This window comes from Heptranchias perlo, chromosome 4, assembly GCF_035084215.1.
Source record: "Heptranchias perlo isolate sHepPer1 chromosome 4, sHepPer1.hap1, whole genome shotgun sequence".
Classification (NCBI taxonomy): domain Eukaryota; kingdom Metazoa; phylum Chordata; class Chondrichthyes; order Hexanchiformes; family Hexanchidae; genus Heptranchias; species Heptranchias perlo.
The window spans coordinates 7,826,841-7,852,225 of NC_090328.1; the positions used below are offsets into that span (position 1 = coordinate 7,826,841).

The window sequence follows — 25,385 nt, forward strand, 5'->3', positions numbered from 1 at the left end:
CCTACTACCCTTTTTAAATAACGGTGTTACATTAGCAGTTTTCCAATCTGCCGGGACCTCTCCTGAGTCCAGGGAATTTTGGAAAACTATCACCAAAGCATCCACAATCCCTACTGCCACTTCCCTCAAGACCCTAGGATGGAAGCCATCAGGTCCAGGGGATTTATCCGCCTTGAGTCCCATTATTTTACTGAGTACCATCTCTTGAGTGATTTTAATCGTATTTAGCTCCTCCCCCCCGAGAGTCCCCTGTTTGTCCAGTGTTGGGATATTCTTAGTGTCCTCTACTGTAAAGACTGAAACAAAATATTTGTTCAGCATTTTTGCCATCTCCATGTTTCCCACCATTAATTTCCCGGTCTCATCCTCTAAGGGACCTATGTTTGCCTTAGCCACCCTTTTTCTTTTTATATAACTATAGAAACTCTTGCTATCTGTTTTTATATTTTTTGCTAATTTCTTTTCATAATCTAACTTCCCTTTCTTAATCAATCCTTTAGTTACTTTTTGCTGTCTTTTGAAGAATTCCCAATCTTCTATCCTCCCACTAAGTTTGGCTACCTTATATGTCCTTGTTTTTAGTCGGATACTATCCTTGATTTCTTTACTTAGCCACGGATGGCTGTCATTTCTTTTACACCCTTTTTTCCTCAGTGGAATATATTTATTTTGAAAGTTGTAAAATAACTCCCTAAATGAACACCACTGCTCATGTACCGTCTTACCCTTTAATCTATTTTCCCAGTCCACTTTAATCAATTCCGCTCTCATACCATCATAGTCTCCTTTATTCAAGCTCAGTACGCTTGTTTGAGAATCAACCTTCTCACCCTTCAGTATCGTATGAAGGGAGTGCTGCCCTGTCGGAGTTGCTGCCTTTCAGAGGAAATGTTAAACCGATGGCCTGTCTGCCCTGTCAGTGCAGGTAAGAGATCCCATGGCACTATCTGAAAAAAATCAGGGAGTTCTCCTGGTGTCCTCGTCAACATTTATCCCTCAACCAACAGAATTTAAAACAGATTACTTGGTTATTTATCTTATTGCTGTCTGTGGGATCTTGCTGTGTACAAATTGACTGCAGCATTTCCTACATTGCAACAGAGACTACACTTCAAAAATACTTTGTTGGCTGTGAAATGCTTTAGAACGTTTTTTTCTTAGTTTGCTAGTTAACACACCTGCACCAAATCCCTCTTGCACTATTTTTACAAATTCATTAATCCATTTTTTAATTTAAGTGTTAAAATCACATGCATAGGAATTTGATGTGAATGTGTCAACCAGTGTGCTAAACAAAACACATAGAATTTCAACCCATTAAAGAGAAAAATGGGCCATGTATTTTAAGTAGTTCATTGTTGACATTGCATCTTATAAAGGAAGAGTAGACAAACTTTTGAAGCAGAGGAAGATACAGGCCTATGGGAAGAGTGTGGAGCAGTTGGACTAATTTTGAATGCACTAGCAAAGAGCAGGTGCATACATGATGGCCCGAATGGCCTCCTCCTCTGCTGTAAACATCTACGGTGTTTACTTACCCTTTCAATGAATCGTTCTAATGCACTTTAGTTTCTGTATGTATGTTATGTATACTTTGCGTTGTAAAATAAACAAGAGTTAAATGATCATTGTTAATGAACAATGTAAAACTAACACAATGTTCTGATTCTAGTTACTCGTTAATTATCCAAGCTGCTAATTGCTGCTTTGCTGACCGACAGTATAATAGTACCTACAACAAATACACAGCAGGTCTACCAACATCTGAAACTGAAAAGACAGATATAAGTTTCAGATGCAGAACCTTCATCAAAATGGGACCATGAAACTCCAGTATTAAAGGAAACATGGGATGGGGTAGCCCCAGTGGTGCTGCGATGGAATAGATATAGAAACAGGGCTGATGACATGGATTTTTGGTGTCAGCTGTGGCTCAGTGGGTATCATGCTCACCTCTGAATCAGAAAGTTGTGAGTTTGAGTCCCACTCCAGAGACTTGAGAATATAATCTAGGCCGGCACTCCCGGTGCTAGTACTGAGGGAGTGCTGCACTGTTGGAGGTGCCGTCTTTTGGATAAGACGTTAAACCGAGGCCCCGTCTGCCCTCTCAGGTGGATGTAAAAGACCCCAATGGCACTATTTCAAAGAAGAGCAGGGGAGTTCTCCCCGGTGTCCTGGCCAATATTTATCCCCCAACCCACACCACAAGAAAAAACAGATTGTCTGGTCATTATCACATTGCTGTTTGTGGGATCTTGCTGTGCGCAAATTGGCTGCCGCGTTTCCTGCATTACAACAGTGACTACACTTCAAAAGTACTTTGTTGGCTGTAAAGTGCTTTGGGACGAACTGAGGTCATTAAAGGCATTATGTAAATGCAAGATTTTCTTTCTTTTTTAGCAAATCCTTTTATGTGTTTTTCCTTTCAGTGACGACTCAGATACTGATAGCTTTTATGGCTCAATAGAACGCCCGATGGAGATAAAATACACTGCAGGAGAATCAGAATCTGGAGGTAGGTGGTTCGCGTTTTGCTTTTCTGCTATAGTTGCAGGAATCCTAAGTTCTGGGTAATGACGGGGGCTTTTACCTCACTTTAATCCAAACGTTGCGTTTTTATATAGAAAGGTCACTCGCCATTGTGACCAATTAATCTCAACTCCCTTACTGGAAGGGGGGGATTGGGAGAGGTTGACCTGAGGCACAGATCTGCGAAGGGTTGGAGGGAGCCTGAGGTCTAGGAGGGAAGGAGACATTTGAGGCAGAAGCGTCTCTTCACTCATTCATTTTCCCTTCATCAAGGGGGTGATTTTAAACCCCAAGAACGGGTGGGTTGGGGACGGGCGGGAGTTGAAAATAGTTGCTTTTTTGGGTCGCAACTGCAAAATTTTCAGACTTTGCATTCCCAGGGGGAAGCCTGTACTTTTACACACCAACGTTAACCGGAAATAAAGCCGGGTTAACATTGCGACCCAAAAAACAACTATTTTCAACCCACCCGTTCTTGGGGTTTAAAAGCACACCCCACGTCACTCATTGTCTTCCTCACACTGACTTACACTCTCTCCCCACTATTTTCATTAATAGGTTACTCCAGAACGTCTAATAATTGAATTGAGCCTGTGCTGGCATAGATATAAGAGTGTTGTGGGATTTATTCATTCACGCAATACAGCCGGGTTGTTATCGGGGCCCATAGCCTTTGCTGTATCCAGTGCACTCAGCCGTTTCTTGATATCACGTGGAGTGAATCGAATTGGCTGAAGACTGGCTTCTGTGATGGTGGGGATATCGGGAGGAGGCTGAGATGGATCATCCACTCGGCACTTCTGCCTGAAGATGGTTGCAAGCGCTCCAGCCTTGTCTTTTGCACTCACGTGCTGGACTCTGCCATCATTGAGGATAGGGATGTAATGTTAACCCGGCTTTATTTCCGGTTAATGTTGGTGTGTAAAAGTACAGGTTTCCCCCTGGGAATGCAAAGTCCTCCCGTTAGTTGTTTAATTGTCCACCACCATTCACGACTGGATGTGGCAGGACTGCAGAGCTTTGATCTGATCCATTGGTTGTGGAATCGCTTAGCTCTGTCTATAGCATGTTGCTTCCGCTGTTTAGCATGCATGTAGTCCTGTGTTGTGGCTTCACCAGGTTGGCACCTAATTTTTAGGGACGCCAGGTGCTGCTCCTGGCGTGCTCTTCTACACTCCTCATTGAACCAGGGTTGATCCCCTGGCTTGTTGGTAATGGTAGAGTGAGGGATATGCCGGGCCATGAGGTTACAGATTGTGCTGGAATACAACTCTGCTGCTGCTGATGGCCCACAGTGCCTCATGGATGCCCAGTTTTGAGCAACAGTAGATGTGTTCTGATTCTATCCCATTTAGCACAGTGGTAGTGCCACACAAAATGATGTACGGTGTCCTCAGTGTGAATACAGGAGTTTGTCTCCACAAGGACTGTGCGGTGGTCACTCCTGCCAATACTGTCGTGGATCCAGCAACCCTACTTTCTATCTTTCTTATGAGCAGCATACAGCGGGAGGAATCATGTTGGTCCAGTCTATGGGGGGAGGGGGGAGGATGAGAATTCCTTAGCAAGATTGTAAATTGGTTCTAATATTTTCTCTGTTGAGTATTAAAGATACTGAGCAAAGAAAGTCTTCACAAACACAGTGACAAGAGGACTCCTTACCCCCATGTCTTGTTCTCTTTCATTCATTCTTACAATCTTTAATCGCCTTTTTCAGATTATGCAGAAGATGATGACGATGAGGAGTGCTATCTGAGACCAGATGACCTTAATGTAAGCCCAGAATCAGAAGGTAATGAACCATTCCAACCATTTTACTTGAATCCCCTTTTATGGCAGGTCAATGAGCCACAAAAAAGGCCATAACATCATGGGACATCTGTACACAGTCTCAGGGGGTAGTGTTGAGATAATTTCACCACTGATACCACACACTATTATTTCCTAACACTACTACAACATTAACTAACCCAAGGTGGATTGGGCAAAATTCCCCATTGATAATGTTGGTGGAAGAGCCTGAGCGATCACAATGTGGGATTTCCTGACTTTTCCCAATAAAATAATCAACAGCAGAAATTTCAACCCAATATAAAAACAGAAAACCTTGGAGATATACAAATCCGATAAGCATCTGGAAATGGCAAAGATAGGTTAATGTTTTGAGTGTGGACCGTTTGTCAGAATGGTCTTCAGTTCTGATGCGGGGTCTCCAGTTCTGATGCGGGGTCTCCATTCGAAACATTGAGCCCTGTCTCTTCTCTTTTCAGATGCTGAGCTGCTGTGTAATTCCAGAATTTTGAAGTTTTTTGTTCTTTTTATCTCTACTATTTGCTACGGTCTTGGTTTCCCCTCAGACTGATGCAATCTAATTTTGATACTTAACAATAGTTTTTTTTCCTATAGATTTTTTATTCATCTACTGTTATATGTGTATAAATTTTAACTGACGGTTACCCCATAGACCACTGTCTGACTTTTATTATCTTCCTGCTGCTTGTATCAATACCCTACAAAGAAAGAAATGACAGAGGTAGAGGATAGAGTATAGTGTGTTTTTTTTATCCAAACATGTCTCTAGTCAGAGGGACAGCAATGGCCTTTTTGGATTCTGTACAGTATGGGGTATGGTAGCATAGTGGTTATGTTACTGGACCAGAGAACATGGCCTCGATATTAAGCCTCCACGACAGGCGGGAGGAGGTCTGCTGGGGGGGGAGTGTTAAATGCTTAAAAACGTGAAGCATGTCCCTAACCCAACCCATACGCACCTGCCGCCATTTTTACAGCGGCGGGTAGCGTGCCATGCAAGTAAGATGGGACACTTCATTAACATATTTAAATCAGGCTCCCTCAGTGCAATTGGGAGCCTGATTTAAATTTTACTGCTGCTGGCCGGGTTTCCCAAGGCATGGGAAATCCAGCAGCGAAAGGGAGGTGGGGGCTGCCAGCTCCAGAAGGAGCCAGCCTTTTATAGCACTCCTAGTGGGCCAGGAGGAGCAGGAGTATCCACCCCCCTCCCTCAGCCCCTCAAGGAAGCCTTCGGCCTCTCTCTAGCGCCCGCCGTGATCGGCGACCCTCCCCAAAGCCCCGATCTGCAGCCCGCAATCCCCTCCCGATTGCCAGGGACCGTCCCCAAGGATCCCCGACTACGGCCTCCTGCCACTGGCTTTTCTGCCTGGCAGCTGGCCAACCTGTCAATTTGGCCGGCTGCAGGACGGGAAACGGAAGAAAAAAATTATAATGAGGTCCTGCCGTTAAATTCGGCAGGTCCTCCGCGTCCCCAGCCTTGCTGAGTTTCCTCTGCGCTACTGCGTGCACCCTCCCCATACCTTCCCCATAAATATCGGGGCCCATGGATTCAAATCCCACCATGGCAGGTTGAGAATTTGAGTAACTTGTATTTTGCCTCATTGCTGTTTGCTGGTGCAAAATCGCTGCCGTGTTTACCTAAATAACAAGATACACTGTCCTTGAAAAGATAATTTGTTGTGGGATAAGGTGCAATATAAAGCCGGGTATTATTATCCCACAAATTACTAGGTGTGATGTTGTCATCTAAATGCTTAATGTAGTTTTATCAAATCCCTTTGTACACTATATTACTACTACTAAATTACCGTCTGTCAGCTCAGCAGCAACGATGGGGCCAAACGCTATATTACTGGAGGCATTAATCAGTTTAACATAAACAAATAACAATAATTCAAGACCATGGGATTAAAGGGACAGTGGCAGTGTGGATATGAAATTGGCTGTAAGTCAGAAAGCACAGAGTAGTGGAGAATGGTTGTTTTTCAGACTGGAGTGAAGTATACAGTGGTGTTCCCCAGGGGTCGGTATTAGGATCACTGCTCTTTTTTATATATATTGATGACCTGGTCTTGGGTTTAGGGGGCTTCTTTCAAAGTATGCAGATGACACAAAGCTTGGAAAAGTAGTAAACAGTGAGGACGATAGTAGCAGACTTCAGGAGGACATGGACAGACTGGTGAAATGGGCAGAAACATGGCAGATGAAATTAAATGCAGAGAAGTGTGAAGTGATGCATTTTGGAAGGAAAAATAACGAGAGGCAATATAAACTAAATGGTACAATTTTAAAGGGGGTGCAGGAACAGATGGACCTGGGTGTTCATACGCACAAATCTTTGAAGGTGGCAGGACAAGTTGTTAAAGCTGTTAAAAAAGCATACGGGATCCTCGGCTTTATAAATAGAGGCATCAAGTAAAAAATCAAGGAAGCTATGCTAAATCTTTATGAATCACTGGTTAGACCTCAGCTAGAGTACTGTGTCCAAATCTGGGCACCACGCTTTAGAAAGGACGTCAAGGGCCTTGGAGAGGGTGCAGAGGAGATTTACTAGAATGGTACCAGGGATAAGGGGTTTCAGTTATCTGGCGAGAATAGAGAAGCTGAGATTGTTCTCATTAGAACAGAGAAGTTTAAGGGGAGATTTAATAGGGATGTCCAAAATTATGAGGGGTTTTGATAGAGTAGATAGGGAGAAACTGTTTCCATTGACAGGAGGGTCAGTAACCAGAGGTCACAGATTTAAAATAACTGGCAAAAAAGCCAGAGGGGAGATGAGAAGAAATTTTTTTTACTCAGAGAGTTGTTATGATCTGGAATGCACTGCCTGAAAGGGTGACGGAAGCAGATTCAATAATAACTATCAAAAGGGAATTGGATCTCCACGTAAAAAGGAAACATTTGCAGAGCTGTGGGGAAGGAGCAGGGGAGTGGGACTAATTGGTAGCTCTTTCAGAGAGCCAGCACAGGCACAAAGTGCTGAATGGCCTTTTGTGCTGTATCAGTCTGTGAATACCAATTATAAGGAAGTAAGATATACATTTATAATGACCCTTATCATATCTCAAAAATATACCAAAATGCTTCACATCCAATGAATTGCTTTTTTGAAGTACGGTCACTGTTATCATATATGTAATAAAGTATAATAAGGTTTTTATAAGGCACAATATTGGGACACTTCAAAAGGAATTTTACTACATGATGTGAGGATGCTTCATAGCGACACTGGAAGCTAACGTCCCCTGTTTTAATGTGCACAAATATTCCCAATAATCAGAAGTGCTAAAGTGTCATAGAATGTATTTGCAGGAGTCTGTAAAAAGGATTATGAATGTGTTCTATTATATATTTGTAAATTGCTTTCATAGTAATTCAGTAGGCATGCCTACAATTTTAGTTGCTGTATCGGTGAAATGAAATATTTTGTTTTCTCTTTCCCATGTGTTTAGATTTTCACCCCACGTTGAATTCTTCTCCAATCCAGCCAGGGAGGAGCAGTACGAAACCATTCCTTCCTCTGCCACCTCTCAATCAAAAACGCCCATCACTGGGGTTGGTTGTTACAAAAGAGGATTTATCTAGTTCACTACAGGACCATTTGACTCCTCCTTTCCATGCAAAAACTGAAAATAGCGCACTGTTCAGGTGTCCACCTCCCAATGCTTCACCAGGCTGGCCGATCCCCCCTCCTGTACAATTAAAACCCACTTTTTGTGAAAAGGAGCAACACAGGAGATTTTTGGAAACCCCGGACCCTGGTGTTAAAGCTAGAAGTAACTTTGCAGTGGACTTAAACAATCATTTTCAACAGACAATTGGAAACAGAGCACCAGTGCCTATGAAAAAGGGACCCCCTCCAGTGCCTATGAGCAAAGGATCTAGTGCTGGACCTCCTCCAGTGCCTACGAGCAAAGGATCTAGTGCTGGACCTCCTCCAGTGCCTACGAGCAAAGGATCTAGTGCTGGACCTCCTCCAGTGCCTATCAGCAAAGGATCTAGTGCTGGACCTCCTCCAGTGCCTACGAGCAAAGGATCTAGTGCTGGACCTCCTCCAGTGCCTATCAGCAAAGGATCTAGTGCTGGACCTCCTCCAGTGCCTATGAGCAAAGGATCTAGCACTGGACTTCCTCCAGTGCCTATCAGCAAAGGATCTAGTGCTGGACCTCCTCCAGTGCCTATGAGCAAAGGATCTAGCACTGGACTTCCTCCAGTGCCTATCAGCAAAGGATCTAGCGCTGGACTTCCTCCAGTGCCATCGAACAAACCCATATTGTCACCAACTCCATCTCAAACTGAAAGGGTCAAGCCTAAACTATACAAACCAGAACTATTACCAAAAGCAGCTCCCGTTTTGCCAAAACCACCACCTCCTGCTGCTAAGCCTAAAGTTCCCAAGCACAGCACCCTTCTGGCAGCACCCTTACAGTAAGTGTTTTGATGTAATAAATTACCATTAATATAATTGATCTGTACTTGATGTAGCAGAGTTTTTCCACAAGTAAACTGGCAATTAGAATAAAGATAGTAGCCTAGAAATTCTGCCCTTTGGAAGGGTGGAATTTTGACAAAATAGTATTGGCTGCTCAGAATGTGGGGTGGAACCCAGATCCACCTGGTTTATGCTCCATTGATGTAGCCACAGAAAATCCTGGTCTGGGAAGGAGATGGGGCGTGGGCATCTCTTCTCCCTGTCCCTTCTATGCCGACAGCGTTTTGAGAAGTGTCTGTGGGGGAGGGTGTTCCTGGACCACCTCAGGAATGCTGCCAAATACCTCTCTGATAAGCCCAACAGAATTTATGCCTGCTGAGAGAAGAAGTAGGCGCTGTTCTGGGCCTAATCAATAATCATAGAATCATAGGAAATTTACAGCACAGAAGGAGGCCATTCGGCCCATCGTGTCCGCGCCGGCCGGAAATGAACCACTCAGCCTAATCCCACTTTCCAGCACTTGGTCCGAAGCCCTGTAGGTTACGGCACTTCAGGTGCAGATCCAAGTACTTTTTAAATGAGTTGAGGGTTTCTGCCTCAACCACCCTTTCAGGCAGTGAGTTCCAGACCCCCATCACCCTCTGGATGAAAAAACTTTTTCTCAGCTCTCCTCTAATCCTTTTACCAATTACTTTAAATCTATGCCCCCTGATTATTGACCTCTCTGCTAAGGGAAATAGGTCCTTCCTATCCACTCTATCTCGGCCTTTCATAATTTTGAACACCTCAATTAAATCAACACTCAGCCTCTTCTGTTCCAAAGAGAACAACCCCAGCCTATCCAATCTTTCCTTATAGCTAAAATTCTCCAGTCCTGGCAACATCCTCGTAAATCTCCTCTGTACCCTCTCTAGTCCAATTACATCCTTCCTGTAATGTGATAACTAGACCTGTACACAGTACTCAAGCTGTGGCCTAGCCAGTGTTTTATACAGTTCCAGCATAACCTCCCTGCTCTTATATTCTATACCTCGGCTAATAAAGGAAAGTATTCCATATGCTTTCTTGATCACCTTGTCTACCTGTCCTGCTACCTTCAGGGATCTGTGGACATGCACTCCAAGATCCCTCACTTCCTCTACACCTCTCAGTATCCTCCCATTTATTGTGTATTCCCTTGCCTTGTTTGGCCTCCCCAAATGCATTACTTCACACTTCTCTGGATTAAATTCCATTTGCCACTTTTCTGCCCACCTGACCAGTCCATTGATATCTTCCTGCAGTCTAAAGCTTTCCTCCTCACCATCAACCACACGGCCAATTTTTGTATCATCTGCAAACTTCTTTAATCATGCCCCCTACATTTAAATCTAAATCATTGATATACAGAACGAAAAGCAAGGGACCTAGTACTGAGCCCTGTGGAACCCCACTGGAAATAGCTTATCCTTCCTATAGTGTAAACCCAATATGCACACAATACTGCAATTGTGGTCTTATTATGGTTTTATACAGGCTCATTATCTTTATATTCTATACCTCTTGTGATAAAACCTAGAATTCCATTAGCTTTTTTTAACAGCCTTATCAACCTGAGTTGCTATCTTTAATACCTCGGGAACCTGTACCCCCAAATCCCTCTGCTCTTCCACAGCACCAAGCCTACTTCCATTCAGAGTATAATTACTGCTGTTACTTTCTTTACTGAAATTCATCATGTCACACATACTGACATTGAATTTCATCTGCCACTTTTTAGCCCCTTCCCCCATCTTATCCATTTGCAGCCACAACGTCTCCTATTTTGTTATCATCTGCAAATTTCAACACCACACCCTCTAAGCCTATAACCAAATCATTGAAAACACAGTGAACAGAAGTGGCCCCAGAACTGAACCCTATGGAACACCACTGCCCATTTCCAACCACCCTGATCCTACACTCTACTTTTTCCCTTCTAACGAACTTTTCATCCAGTTTACTATCCATCACTTAATTCCATACCCCTTAATCTTCTCCAGTAATCTCCCGTGTGGTACCTTGTCAAAGGACTTCCAAAAGTCCATGTATACTACATCCATTGCGTTTCCCTCATCTACCATATCTGTTACCTCGTCAAAGAACTCTGAGGTTTGTCAAGCATGATTGTCCCTTTTGAAACTTGTACTGACTACTTCTGTTTTCTCTTTATCTAGATATGTGGTAACTTCACCCTTAATTAAAAACATTGAAACTTTCGGTACCACAGATGTTAAGCTAACTGGCCTGTAACTACCTGGACTAACTCTGTCTCTCTTTTTAAAAATGAGTACTACATTGGCCACTCTGCATGCTCCGCCACACATTCACTGTCAATAAAGCCCTGAAATATAATTTATAGGGCCTCGGCAATTTCCTCCCTCATCTTCCTCAGGACCCTAGGATGTATCCTATTATACCCTGACGCTTTGTCTTCATTTAGCTTAACTAACTTATCTAAAATGTTTCTTTTATCCATCTTAATATCGCTCTCAACCACTTCAAGATTCACTCCCTCTCCAATGTCCTTCTACTACTTCTACATTCTAAATGAGAATGATGAGCCAATAAACCCAACAGAATGGTGAGACTGCTTTCCAACTCTATAGAGACTGCCAAGAAATAGGAGACATCTGCATACATGAAGGACTATGCAGTGAACTAAATGATTAAGAAATTTACTGTTCAATATAAATGTATTGTCCACATGTGGCTAATTGAGAATCCAGATGTGGCTAATTGCATTTCTGATTAATAAATAAAACATGAGTAATAGACACCGTCATTGGGCATGTGACCTCAATGCTGATATCTGCACGATATTATGCATATGAACTTTAGTCTTTTTGTGCATTTGTTGGTAAAATAGTAAGACAAAAAGCAAAGTGTGCGAGTATTCTTTGACCACTTCTTTGGTTACAGAATGGTGGTAGATGTTTGTTAAGTAAAGATACACGTGAAGTCCATTTACCTGTATTGTGTGAGTGTAAGGTGTTTTCTACCACCGTTAGTGCATGTGGCTAAAATGGTGTTGCTGTAGCCACAACTGTGGCTAGTCAGCGATTTCTGTTGGACAACTCTGCAATATAATGTTTGGATTTGTGGACACTGACGAGTGTAAAATTCTCAATTCAGTATGTTTAGCAGTTAGCATTTATTATCATTGAACATTTAAATTTTTTAAAGGAGAGGAGGGATGTAGCGTTTAAAAATATGTTATTACATATGTAGCCAAATGAGGGAGCCACGCCATGGGGGTCATGCTGTTATTTAATTGGTAAGCGTTTTGCTGGAATGAAAAAAATAAGAATGTCTAGTAACACCGCCGTATCAGCCAATGAGTTGGAGGTGGGGCGGGACTTACAGCAGGACTCACAGCAAACAAATTCTATTTACTCAGCAGAGTTTGTTTAAACAGCGCACTACAGCAAACAGTCTGCAGAGTCTATTTATAAAGAGTCTCTACGAACTACAGAAAACAGAACTCATGACCGAAACTTAAGCAACATCTCCCGATAAAAGCAGGGTGATTTCTCCAGCAAAATGCAGTGAGTGGAGGATAGTCACATAACACAAATTGATTATTTCTCCAGCAAAATTTAGTGAGTGGAGGGTAATTATATACAAATTATGTGCGTAAAATCAATCCCAGTCACTTACAGCAGTGCGGTCTCCAGGCGTGATTGACGGGGGAATTAACCAATCATCTCCATTCTGGCCAGGAATAGCGGTGTCACTATTTGCAGCAGTATATTGGCAAGTTAGAACGTGGGTGGCTGAGTAATCACAGATAGAGTGATCCTGTAAAACAAATAATTTCTCTTTAATATTATTTGAACCCAGTTACAGACATATCAATAGGGAATGGGAGGAAATTCCCTTTAGGTGCAATTTTATGGGAATTAATGAAAAACACATTTCCTCACTATTTTACACATTGCATTTTATTTGTAATAGTTTACACCATGAAGTAAATGTACATATATAATATGAATATTATAGAACAATTAAGGTTGCCAACTTTGGTTGGACGTATTCCTGGAGGTTTCACCACGTGACCTCCCGCCTCCAACCAATCACCCCACCATTGGACGCCTGATACATCCATCCTCGCGGCGCACCACCTTCCCATGCAAATTGAAAGGTGAACAGATTCTTAATTTCCCGATTGGATAATTCTTAACGATATAGGGGTACGGTAGCATAGTGGTTATGTTACTGGCCTAGTAGTTTGGAGACATGTGTTCAAATCACGCTGTAGCAGCTGGGGAATTTAAATTTAGTTAATTAAATAAAACCTAGAATAAAAAGCTAGTATCAGTAATGGTGACCATGGAACTTCCGGCTTGTCGTAAAAACCCATCTGGTTCACTAATGTCCTTTAGGGAAGGAAACCTGCCATCCTTATCTGGTCTGGGCCTATATGTGACTCCAGACCCACAGCAATGTGGTTGATTCTTAACTGCCCTCCAAGTCACACAACATTCTGACTTGGAAATTCATCGTTGCTGGGTCAAAATCCTGGAACTCCCTACCTAACAGCACTGTGGGAGTAGCTTCACCACAGGGACTGCAACGGTTCAAGAAGGCGACACACCACCACCTTCTCAAGGGCAATTAGGGATGAGCAATAAATGCTGGCTTTGCCAGCGTCGCCCAAATCCTATGAATGAAAAAAAAAGTCAAACAGCCATTTTTCCCTCCATCTGCAATATTTTTATAACTAATAAAGGAAAGTTTTCAAAGAAAATGAACAAAAATACATTTTTTTTCTTAATGCCCCTATGATCTTTCTCCGGAGTTTGCTCACAGCAATGTCCAGGAGATTAATCTTTCATTCCTGGAGACCCCAGGGTTGGCAACCACAACTGGTAATATAAGATGGTGCATTAGAATGTAACAGAAGTCAGGGCTAACACATAATGACTAAAAATCCGTAAAACATTATTTCTTGTAGCCGCTCATCTCCGGACGGACAAAGTTTTCGTTCTGTTGAAGCTGAAAAACCGCTCCCTCGACTGCGGTCTCAGTCACAGCCGTCGCAGAGTCAGGTGTCTGATGATGATGACGATGATTATGAAAATGTAAGAACCTATTTTTTTTTAATGAAGGCACCCTACTCTTTATAATTAATACCACTCACTCCACCAGTGTTTCTTCCCCCAGTGGCTGATGGGACCACAGCAGAGTGTGCTGGACAGTAATGAGATGAAGTGTGGTAACAGATACTGCTTGAATTATACTGGAGTATTGTATTTAAAATCATGAAGGGTCCAGACAGAGTAGATAGAGAGAAACTGCTCCCATTGGCAGAAGGGTCAAGAACCAGAGGACATAGATTTAAGGTGATTGGCAAAAGAACCAAAGGTGACATGAGGAAAAACTTTTTTACACAGCGAGTGGTTAGGATCTGGAATGCACTGCCTGAGGAGGTGGTGGAGGCAGATTCAATCATGGCCTTCAAAAGGGAACTGGATAAGTACTTGAAAGGAAAAAATTTGCAGGGCCACGGGGAAAGGGCGGGGGAGTGGGACTAGCTGGATTGCTCTTGCATAGAGCCGGCACGGACTCAATGGGCTGAATGGCCTTCTTCCATGCTGTATCCTTTCTATGATTCTATGATTCAATTCTGGACACCACACTTTAGGAAGGATGTTAAGGCCTTAACGAGGGTGCAGAAGAGATTTACTAGAATGGTACCAGGGATGAGGGACTTCAGTTATGTGGAGAGACCGGAGAAACTGGGGTTGTTCTCCTTAGAGCAGAGAAGGTTAAAAGGAGATTTGATAGAGGTTTTCAAAATCATGAACGATAGAGTAAATAAGGAGAAACTGTTTCCAGTGGCAGAAGGGTCGGTAACCAGAGGCACAGATTTAAGGTGATTGGCAAAAAAAAACAAAGGCGACATGAGGAAACATTTTTTTACACAGCGAGTTGTTATGATCTGAAATGCACTGCCTGAAAGGGCGGTGGAAGCAGATTTAATAATAACTTTCAAAAGGGAATTGGATAAATACTTGAAGGTAAAACATTTGCAGGGCTGTGGGGAAAGAGCAGGGAAATGTGACTAACTGGATAGCTCTTTGAAAAAGAGGCGGCACAGCCACGATGGGCCGAATGGCCTCCTTCTGTGCTGTATCATACTATGAAACATTATTTTTTAAATTTGAATGGTTTTATTTAATGTAGAAATGCTGCTGTTGGTATTGATTGCTCCTATTATCTATATGTTGGAATCTGAATGTGAAGGGAGACACTTCCTTCACACCTCTCATCTCTGTTAATCTCACTGATTGTATTGTTTTCAATCAGAAATCTTGGTGCTATATAAAAGTCCTAAAATGTGTAAACAGCTGTTTTAACGTTGAGGATTGGTAAGTGTATTTATGGAACGACTGACTGGGCGTGATCCACTCTGGAGAGGAGTGGTGGAGGTTAGCAAATTGTGGCCTCTAGTGGAATTATCCAGCAATAACAGGGAGGAGGAGTCTGGAGTAAGCAAGCTCAGGCAGAGGGGCAGGAGAGATCTCTTGCTGCTGGGTAATAACATTTGTGGTTCAGTCGGTTTACAGTAAAACACATCCACTTTATTTATTGCAAAAACTACCTGACCACAAAGCTGCTGCAAGATCTGAAATGTCAGGGCTATTGTGTCCTTGAAAGATTGTGTCCTAATACTTCATTGGCTGTAAAGCGCTTTGGGACATCCCGAGTTTGTGAAAGACGCGAAATAAACGCAAGTCTTTAGTTTAATACTGGAACCTAACAATAGTCATAATTAGTTTACTATTACCATTTTGTTTTACTGACCATCTTTTGGGAGTTTTGTGCTAATTGAGGTAAAGGAATAGAACAGTTTCCACTTGGTCCACCCAGTGTTGATGTCAAGAACTCCCACAGCCTGCTCTTTTTGTTCACCTCCCTGTAAAGCACTCTGAGGTATCCCTGCATAAGAGAGAAGCACTCTAGAAATGTAAACCATTGGCTCTGTTGCACAGGAGGGGAGGAATAAGAGTGGCAGGGCTATAGTTTTTTTTTATTCGTTCATGGGATGTGGGCGTCGCTGGCGAGGCCGGCATTTATTGCCCATCCCTAATTGCCCTTGAGAAGGTGGTGGTGAGCCGCCTTCTTGAACCGCTGCAGTCCGTGTGGTGACGGTTCTCCCGCAGTGCTGTTAGGAAGGGAGTTCCAGGATTTTGACCCAGCGACGATGAAGGAATGACGATATATTTCCAAGTCGGGATTGTGTGTGACATGGAGGGGAACGTGCAGGTGGTGTTGTTCCCATGTGCCTGCTGCTCTTGTCCTTCTAGGTGATAGAGGTCGCAGGTTTGGGAGGTGCTGTCGAAGAAGCCTTGGCGAGTTGCTGCAGTGCATCCTGTGGATGGTACACACTGCAGCCACGGTGCGCTGGTGGTGAAGGGAGTGAATGTTTAGGGTGGTGGATGGGGTGCCAATCAAGCGGGCTGCTTTGTCCTGGATGGTATGGAGCTTCTTGAGTGTTGTTGGAGCTGCACTCATCCAGGCAAGTGGAGAGTATTCCATCACACTCCTGACTTGTGCCTTGTAGATGGTGGAAAGGCTTTGGGGAGTCAGGAGGTGAGTCACTCGCCACAGAATACCCAGCCTCTGACCTGCTCTTGTAGCCACAGTATTTATATGGCTGGTCCAGTTAAGTTTCTGGTCAGTGGTGACCCCCAGGATGTTGATGGTGGGGGATTCGGCGATGGTAATACCGTTGAATGTCAAGGGGAGGTGGTTAGACTCTCTCTTGTTGGAGATGGTCATTACCTGGCACTTGTCTGGTGTGAATGTTACTTGCCACTTATCAGCCCAAGCCTGGATGTTGTCCAGGTGTTGCTGCATGCGGGCTCGGACTGCTTCATTATTTGAGGGGTTGCGAATGGAACTGACCACTGTGCAATCATCAGCGAACATCCCCATTTCTGACCTTATGATGGAGGGAAGGTCATTGATGAAGCAGCTGAAGATGGTTGGGCCTAGGACAGGTGGACTGAAAACAAAGACTGACCAAGAAAACAGTAAATGAGCAATGGCAGGCCTTCAAGGTGGAGATAGTTAGGGTACAAACCAAACATATTCCTATAAGGAGGAAAGATGCTCAAAGCTAGAGCTCATTGGATGACAAAGGAAATAGAATTTAGAAGAAAGCAGAAAAAAAGAGGTTTATTACAAATGTCAGATACAGAATACTACTGAAAACCAAGCAGAATAGAGAGTGCAGGGGGAAATTGAAAAAAGATATAAGAAGGACAAAAAGAGACTGAGAAAAGATTAGCGGGTAACATAAAAGAGAATTCAAAAATTTTTTGTAAACATATAAAAAGTAAAAGGATAGTTAAGGGAATGGTGGGGCTGATTAGGGACAAAAAAGGAAATCTTCTTGTGGAGGCAGAGGGTATGACTGAGGTACTGAATGAGGACTTTGTATCTGTCTTCACAAAAGACAGGACTTTGTATCTGTCTTCCATCGACTTCACAAAAGAAGAGGATGAAATTAATGTCGCAGTAGAGGAGGAGTGGGTAGAGATATTGAATAGGATAAAAATAGACAGAAAGGGGGTGCTAAATAGGTTGGCATCACTCAACATTAACAAATCACCTGGTTCAGATGGGATGCGATCCAGGTTGCTGAGAAAAGCTAGGGTGGATACAGCAGAAGCTCTGACCATGACCTTTCAATCATCTTTGAATATGGGAGTGGTGCTAGAGGACTGGAGGATTGCAAATATTACACCTCTGTTCAAAAAAGGGGAGAGGGATAGACCTGGTAACTACAGGCCAACTAGTCTAACGTCAGTGTTGGGAAAACTACTAGAGACATTGTCAAGGACAAAATTAATTCTCACGAGGAGGAGCATGGGTTAATAAGGGACAGCCAGCATGGACTTGTTAAAGGCAAATCGTGTCTGACTAACCTGATTGAGTTCTTTGATGAGTTAACAGAGAGAATTGATGAAGGTAGTGCAGTAGATGTATATATGGACTTTCAAAAGGCATTTGATAAAGTACCACATAACAGAATTATTTGGAAAATAGAAGCACATGGTATTAAAGGGATGGTGGTAACTTGGGTACGTAATTGGCTAAGGGATAGAAGGGATAGGAGGTAGAGAGTAGATGGTGAACGGATGCTTTTCTGACTGGAGAGAAGTATGCAGTGGGGTCCCCCAGGGGTCGGTATTAGGACCATTGCTTTTCTTGTTATATATAAATGACCTAGACTTGGGTATAGTGAGTACAATTTCAAAGTTTGTAGATGACACAAAACATGACAACATAGTAAATAGTGAGGAGGATAGTAGCAGACTTCAGGAGGACTTAGACAGACTGGTGAAATGGACAGGCATATGGCAGATGTAATTTAATGCGGATAAGTGTGAAGTGATGCACTTTGGGAGAAACAATGTATAATCTAAATGGTACTATTTTGAAGGGGGTGTGAGAGCAGGGGGACCTGGTCACAAAGTCACAAATCTTTGAAGGTGGCAGGGACAAGTTGATAAGGCAGTTAAGAAAGCGTATGGGATATTTGGCTTTGTAAATACGGGTATTGAATACAAAAACAAGGAAGTCATGCTAAATCTTTACAAATCACTGGTTAGACCTCAGCAGGAGTATTGTGTCCAATTCTGGGCGCCACACTTTAGGAAGGATGTCAAGGCCTTGGAGAGGGTACAGAAGGGGTTTACCAGAATGATACCAGGGATGAGGGACTTCAGTTATGTGGAGAGATTGGAGAAGCTGGGATTGTTCTCCTTGGAGCAGAGAAGGTTAGGGGAGACCTAGTAAAGGTATTCAAAATTCTGAGTGGTTTTAATAGAGCAAGTAGGGAGAAACTGTTTCCTCTGGCAAGGGATTCGGTAACCAGAGGGCTTGGATTTAAAATAATTTGCAAAAGTACTGGAATGGAACGAGGAGAAATTTATCACACAGAGGGTTGTTAAGATCTGGAATGCACTACCTGAAAGGGTGTGGAATCAGATTCCATAGGACCTTACAAAAGGTAATTGGACATGTACTTGAAGAGGACTAATTTGCAGGGTTATGGGGAAAAAGCTATGGTTTGGGATTAAATCGGACTGTTCTCTCAAAGAGCGGGCACAGGCACGATGGGCCGAATGGCCTCCTTCTGTGCTGTAAGATTTTATGATTGGGCTCTTTAAATATACTAATAAAGGGCCTAACACCCAAACTGGAAATTGGTTTGCCATGAATGCAGCAGGCGTCGGGCAGGATTACCAGGTCTACACGTGGCCTTACCAGCCATCAAAAAGGTACGTTTTATTAAAAAATAATACTTAACTGAATGTGGAGCCGGGAGAAGGACTGCTCCTCCAGACCCAAAAGCTGACCCAAAGCACTCGGTTCTAGCTGCAGTGCTGCTGGCCCACCATGGTAAAGGAGGAGTAAAGGTCTGCATGGAAGCAACAGATGGAACTATTGAATCTGTTGATTTAGTGACATTTTTATTGTGTGGTTTGATTGCAGGTGCAGCTGCCGCCCTCTGTGTTTGTGAATACAACAGAATCCAATGATGTTGAGAGGTAATTATTCATTACACTGATAGATATATCACTGACCATCAGAGCTGTAGAAGTTTATGGCACAGGATGCCATTCACCTGCAAGCTCTTTGCTAGAGCAGTCCAAAACTAATCCCACTGCCGTGCTCACTCCCCTTGCGGTTGACTTCTTTGTGTGGTATTGTTCCAGAGGTGCCAGGTACCCTCAAGTACTTCATCCCAGTGGGCACTTTTGTTGTGTGAGCACCGACAGGCTATTTGATTACTGAAGTAACCAGATCCTATTCTTGCTACATATAAAGTATAAGATAAATAAAACATACATAGTAGGACTCACTGGTGCATTGGCTGATCATTTGCCCTCCCTAATCATTGGAAGCTAAGGCCAACTGAGATCAGCTGCCTCAGTGCAGGCCATGATCAAACCTGGAACGAGAGAGCAGTGTATATTGTGTATTTAGTGTATACAGGCGATAATGTGGAAGATAATGGCACTATGGTTTGACATTTTTTCCAAACAGTGAAAAGGGAGTTGAACTGGATTTAAAGATGTATAGATAGTTGTTTCCTGATAAGTGCCAGGGGCTTTGAATGACATGCTCTTGGATTTGGACGTTTGCAGCATTCCATTTTCTTGAAGCAAGTGTGGGAGTGCAATTGCGTCTGCTTCCTGCAATGTACAACATAACTCTCCAGAGGATTTTGTCTCCAACTTAAAATATCATCAGTCAGAATGTACTACAGGAAGAATAGAAGTTTCAAGCTAGATTGCTCCAGGGCACAGTAACACATAGTGTTGAATAAAGCTGAGTTCACTTTTAACAAAGTGCACAGACTGATGAGAATGATTTTTATATAATTACTTTGTCTATTCATAAAGGTTGTTCATGTCTACAAGTCCTGGCTCCAAACCAGAGAATGGATTGTACTGCATTAGGAATTCTTCAAAGTCAGGAAAGGTACCAATCTAATAATTTGTACAAGGTTACGTAATTTGCTCCAGTACTGATATTAATTACAAACTGTTGTAAATCTTATCTTATTTTTTCCCCTCTTGCAAAAGGTTTTAGTTGTATGGGACGACTCAGAGAAGAAAGTGAGGAACTATCGCATCTTCGAAAAGGTCAGTAAACTTTCTCTAAATGTTTCTGCAGCTATATTTGTAATTAGTCATGGGTAATAAGCCATATTTGCTGCTTTGATTCTGAATTCCTCTTTGGAACATAAACCTTAGTTTAGTGGAAAACCCTTCTAGAACAGTATTATCCATTACATTAGCTACTAGCCATATGTGGCTAATTGGGAATCCAGATGTGGATAATTGCATTTTTGATTCGTAAATGAAAATGAGTAATAATAGACAAAAAGCAGAGTGTGCAAGTGTTTTTGGATCATTGTGTGTACTTCTTTGGTTACTGATTATTGGTTATCTGCTAAAATGGTGTGCAATAAGGGTAGAAACACCAGCAACATTATATGGAGAGGGGAGCTGTCATCGTGGTCAGCTCGACCAATCAGAATAACTGTTCCAGGAAAAAGGAAAACCCAACCAGTAATGAGCAGCTCCAACAGGGTTCATCATGGCAAGGGGCAAGCAGCATCCAACCGTGTTCTGGATGGACAGCAGGGCTGGGTCTGGCGAGTTTCGTTGTGCGATTCAACGTTCTCAGCAATCACTTTGAGAAAGTCAAAGTACCACTCACAACTGCTAAACAAAAACCAAGAAGTTGCACAAGATGTGCTGTGTCTGATAAATTCATACCAGAATTCCAAACTTTGGTGAAAGAGAAAGACTGCAAAGTTTTGTACCGAATGGTGGTAGATGTTTGTTAATATACACGTGAAGTATATTTACCTGCATTGTGTGTAAGGCATTTTTACTCAAATTAATGCATTTGGCTAAAACAGTGTTACCTTAGCCACGCCTGAAGCTAGTCAGCAATTTCTATTGGACAATACTGTTCTAACTAGCTTCCCCACAAGCTTCAATTCATCCAAAGCACCAGAACCCATGTCTTCACTCATAATAAGCCACACATTTGTGTCACTCCTGTCTTCTCCAAGTTCCACTGGCAACTTGTGTCTCAGAATTTGACATCTGTCTCATCCTTTTTTCAAATTTCTCCATGGCCTTATTCCACCTACCTTAGTGATCTCTTTACACCCCTGCAAATGCACCCTCTGCTCCTCTAACATCGCACCTCTTCTCACTCCCTCTGCTCCTCCACCAGCAGCCACTCATTCAGCCATTAGACTTCTGTCCTCAGGAATTCTCTACCCAGTTTTCTATGCCTTGCTACCTCTCTCCCTGCTGTCAAAAATACCCTCAAAACCCTTCTCTTTGACTTTGCCTTCTGTTCCCCATTCTAACCTCTCCATTCCCCATCACTTTCCCCATACTGTGTCCGTACTTTCCTCCTTACGTGAAGGGGCTCTAAGACAGTTTCTTGCATATAAGGAGTACCATGTAAATGCAAGATATTGTTGTAAAATAGGACTAGTTAATGGAATTATTGCTCCTATAGTTTTTCTTTCCTTCCTACCTGGCCTCCATTTGGTAACTGCCCTCGTGGCATGATAGAAAGCAAGAGCACACATTGTGGGGAATCACAGGTGCAGATTTGCATTCTGTAACTCCGTGATGCAGTATTCCTGATAGTGACTGTTGGGTTGGACATTGGGATCAAGATTGGGATTTTGGCCCTGGGCAAAAGCTTAGCGACTAACACTGGTCTGCCATAAATCTAATCCATGTTTAAAAACTCAGCACGCACATTTATTCCCATTCATGACCTGTATTCAGAGGTTTAAGGCAACACCATTCTACTTGTATCATGCAGCTGCGCAGAAATATAGATGTTTATTATGTATTACATTTTACTGTATCTATATTTCTGATAGCAGTAGAGAAGGGAGGCGAGCATTATCCTAAATACCATTTTTGTTTTTCTTGTAGGAATCCAAACTCTTTCTAGAGGCCGAGACAAAGTTCACATGCCTCACAAGTGTGATTGAGTTCTACTACAAACACACGCTCCCAACCCATGACAGTCTACATCTTCATGTACCATATGGCTATAAGAAACCACTATGACGTCAACCCTTAAACATGTCGGCTCTGCACAGACGTCCTTCTTAGACTTGAAACAAACTGAAATTGCTGACAAGACTACTTAAAAATAGATACACATTTAAACTGCACATTGAAAGCTTGAAAACTATTTAAACAATACTGTTTTACAAGAAGGCAGAAGAAGTGAAAAAGCAGAACTGTAGCACATTGCATGGGTCATTATTCCAGGAAAACCTGAAGAGCTGTGATATCTCACTTTATTATCAAAACAAGGCAGCTGTCATACCTTACACTGACCTCCAGCACATTTCTGCATGGTACACAACAGTTATTGGGGGTTATTTGAACTCTGATTTTTCTTTCCCTCTACCGGTTGTGAAGCACTCGATTTCTGCTCAGCATCTTAACCACACAACCAAGATAGGGGAACTGCAAGGGGAATTACAGGTGCTACATGGGCTCTTCTAACTTTGTAGCAAACACCCACCTCAAGCCCTCAGATTATTACAATTTAATTCACCCTTTAAGCACTGAGGTATCGCACTGAATAGTAATCCTGTATCAGACATTTCCAGAGACTCTTTATACTTTCCTCTGGAATAGACACCATAAGGAATTTTTTTCAGAATATCGTTGTTTATATAAAAACAATTCCAGGATGTAAGAAATCATTTGAGAATCTTAAAGCATTCTTTGGTTTGCACAGGGTGAATGACCAGAAAGTGGGCTACAGATGCCACCACCACCACCAGGTCTTTGCAGATTTAGTAAGACTTTAAAACTTTAGTAAGTTTTTTTCTGTTTCCCTTCTGAAATCATTGACTGATGCTGGGGTGTGGTGCCATGGAGTGGCATCAATAGCAACCTTTATGGTCATATTTTTCGAGTGCCGGTGCTCACATCACCAGATTTATTGAATATATGACCTATGGATTACCAGTTCAGTACCATGACCATTAGGATGGCACACCTGGACAAAGATTACCGTACCCATCCACTGGAGATCACTTGTCCACATTCTTAGCTGGGAAATTGCCATTTATTTAAGAAGAGGTGGGGAATTTCAGAAATAGAGAGGATAATTTTTTTCCCTACTTTTTTCTGCAGTTTTCCACCTCTATCGAAGCCACTGTCTCCTTGCTTGAGTACAGTTCCCTCGGTACACATCACGTGCCCATCTATGAGCCTAGACATTGAGTGTCAAGCATGCTAATCAAGCGTGGGGAGGGGAGGAAAGGTATCACAACTGAGCTCGAGCCTGTCTTCATCCAGTGTCCACGCATTGCAGTTTCCAGCAGAGATCACGAGATAGATTTTCAACTTCCTAACCTAGGGACAGTGAGGCCAATTGTAGCAGTCCTAGTGCCACTCCAGCTAATCAGCACAGAGCAGGGGTGGAACATGGGACCATCCTCATCTGTAGGGCTCAGCTACTCACTGGCTTAACTAGCTGGGCCATTGTCGTGTCGTGGATTTTGCCTAATTCATGCTGTCCTTGGAATAAAACAAAAATAATCGTCCTGAAATTACACTGTGCGATAGTAGCGTATGATTACGTAACACATTTGCTCTCTCTCACTATTTTAGCTACAACTGTGGAAAGAATAATTTCAGATGAAAGCATTAAACATTTGTACAACAGTATCCCACAATGTAATTTCAGGGCCTAGAGTCTTTGGGTTTGATATAGAACAACTATTACAGGGGGTGGGAGATGGTTAATCTTGGATTTTTAATGGTGCAGAGCTAGTTCCAGTTTTTAAAAAGGAGTTATAGTTATTCAGTTTTACTCATTCACTGAGTGTTTCAAAAAGAATTTTCTAAAAACAGTATAGCTAATTTAATGTACAAATAGATTTATAATCCATTTAGGACTGAGATGAGGAGAAATTTCTTCACTCAGAGGGTAGTGAGTCTTTGAAATTCTCTACCCCAGAGGGCTGTGGAGGCTCAGTCATTGAGTACATTCAAAACAGAGATCGATAGATTTCTAGATATTAAAGGCATCAAGGGATATGGGGATGTGCAGGAAAATGGTGTTGAGGTAGAAGATCACCCAGATGGCCTACTCCTGCTCCTATTTCTTATGTTCTAATGGTTTTAATTGTTGATGAAAGTCACACACACCTACTGAAAAACTCAGCTTCCTTCTAGTTGCACAAAGTCATAATCATGCAGGAACATTCTGCAGAGATCACAGTAACACGATTGAACACCGGATTTCCCTCTGATCCGGTCATTGGCACTGCCCTGTGGATAACAGTTCAGAACTCCTTACTTCGCACCTAAAATTAAAAACAGAAAACATTGCAAATATGCAGCAGGTCAGCTAGCATCTCAAGAAGAGAAAACAGGTTAATGTTTCAAGTCACAGCTCTGACACAGATCTGACAAGGGGCCCACACCTGTGAAGTTAACCTATCTTTTCCTTTTTGGACGCTGATGAACCTGCTGCTTATTTACATAATTTTATGTGTTTATTCCATACTTCTCTAGTGTCTGCAGTTTCTCTTTTCGACTATGTCAGACTTAGTGAGGAGGCTGACGAAAGGGAATATGATGTGTTGAGTATTTCTTTTGGGAAGATTCTAAATACAGCAGAAGACTGAGATACAGTAGTATTAAAAAGTTTTAACTACAATACATTTATTTAAAAGTGAACTATATTATGGACTGATTTATATGTGAATAACTTCCATTTATACATATTGCAAATTATTTCAAAAATGTACATAGGACATTTTTTATGCGAGTAAAACTATTTTTGAGATCTGTTTGTCTGAAAAAAATTGTTTGACATCTTTCTCAATGTCTTGTTATGCTTAGAAGTCCTGGATTTTTCAAGTGGGCAGTAATTTTATCATCCTAGTTGCCAATGGTTTGTTTAACTTTTTCCCTTAATATGTAATTGTTCTCCTCTCCAGAGTAATGGCCGATTATTCGAATTGCAAGGGGCATCACAGCCTAAGCCGATC

At 42.4% G+C, this 25,385-nt stretch overlaps 1 protein-coding gene across 4 annotated transcripts in view; it reads left to right on the top strand.

Annotated features, from left to right (window-relative positions):
* sh3bp2 (SH3-domain binding protein 2) overlaps window positions 1–25,182 on the top strand; it is a 109,966-nt gene extending 84,784 nt beyond the window's left edge. For 3 of the 4 annotated variants that reach the window (XM_067982423.1, XM_067982422.1, XM_067982424.1), the window contains 8 exons: window positions 2,430–2,515; window positions 4,247–4,321; window positions 7,794–8,769; window positions 13,749–13,875; window positions 19,304–19,359; window positions 20,218–20,296; window positions 20,401–20,460; window positions 22,294–25,182. In XM_067982423.1, the coding sequence (XP_067838524.1) occupies window positions 2,430–2,515; window positions 4,247–4,321; window positions 7,794–8,769; window positions 13,749–13,875; window positions 19,304–19,359; window positions 20,218–20,296; window positions 20,401–20,460; window positions 22,294–22,431 (1,597 nt within the window). In that variant the 3' untranslated portion in view covers window positions 22,432–25,182. Of the gene's footprint in view, window positions 1–2,429; window positions 2,516–4,246; window positions 4,322–7,793; window positions 8,770–13,748; window positions 13,876–19,303; window positions 19,360–20,217; window positions 20,297–20,400; window positions 20,461–22,293 lie in introns of those variants that run through there. The other variant, XM_067982425.1, reaches the window with a different exon arrangement.
* The last annotated feature ends 203 nt before the right edge of the window (window positions 25,183–25,385 follow it).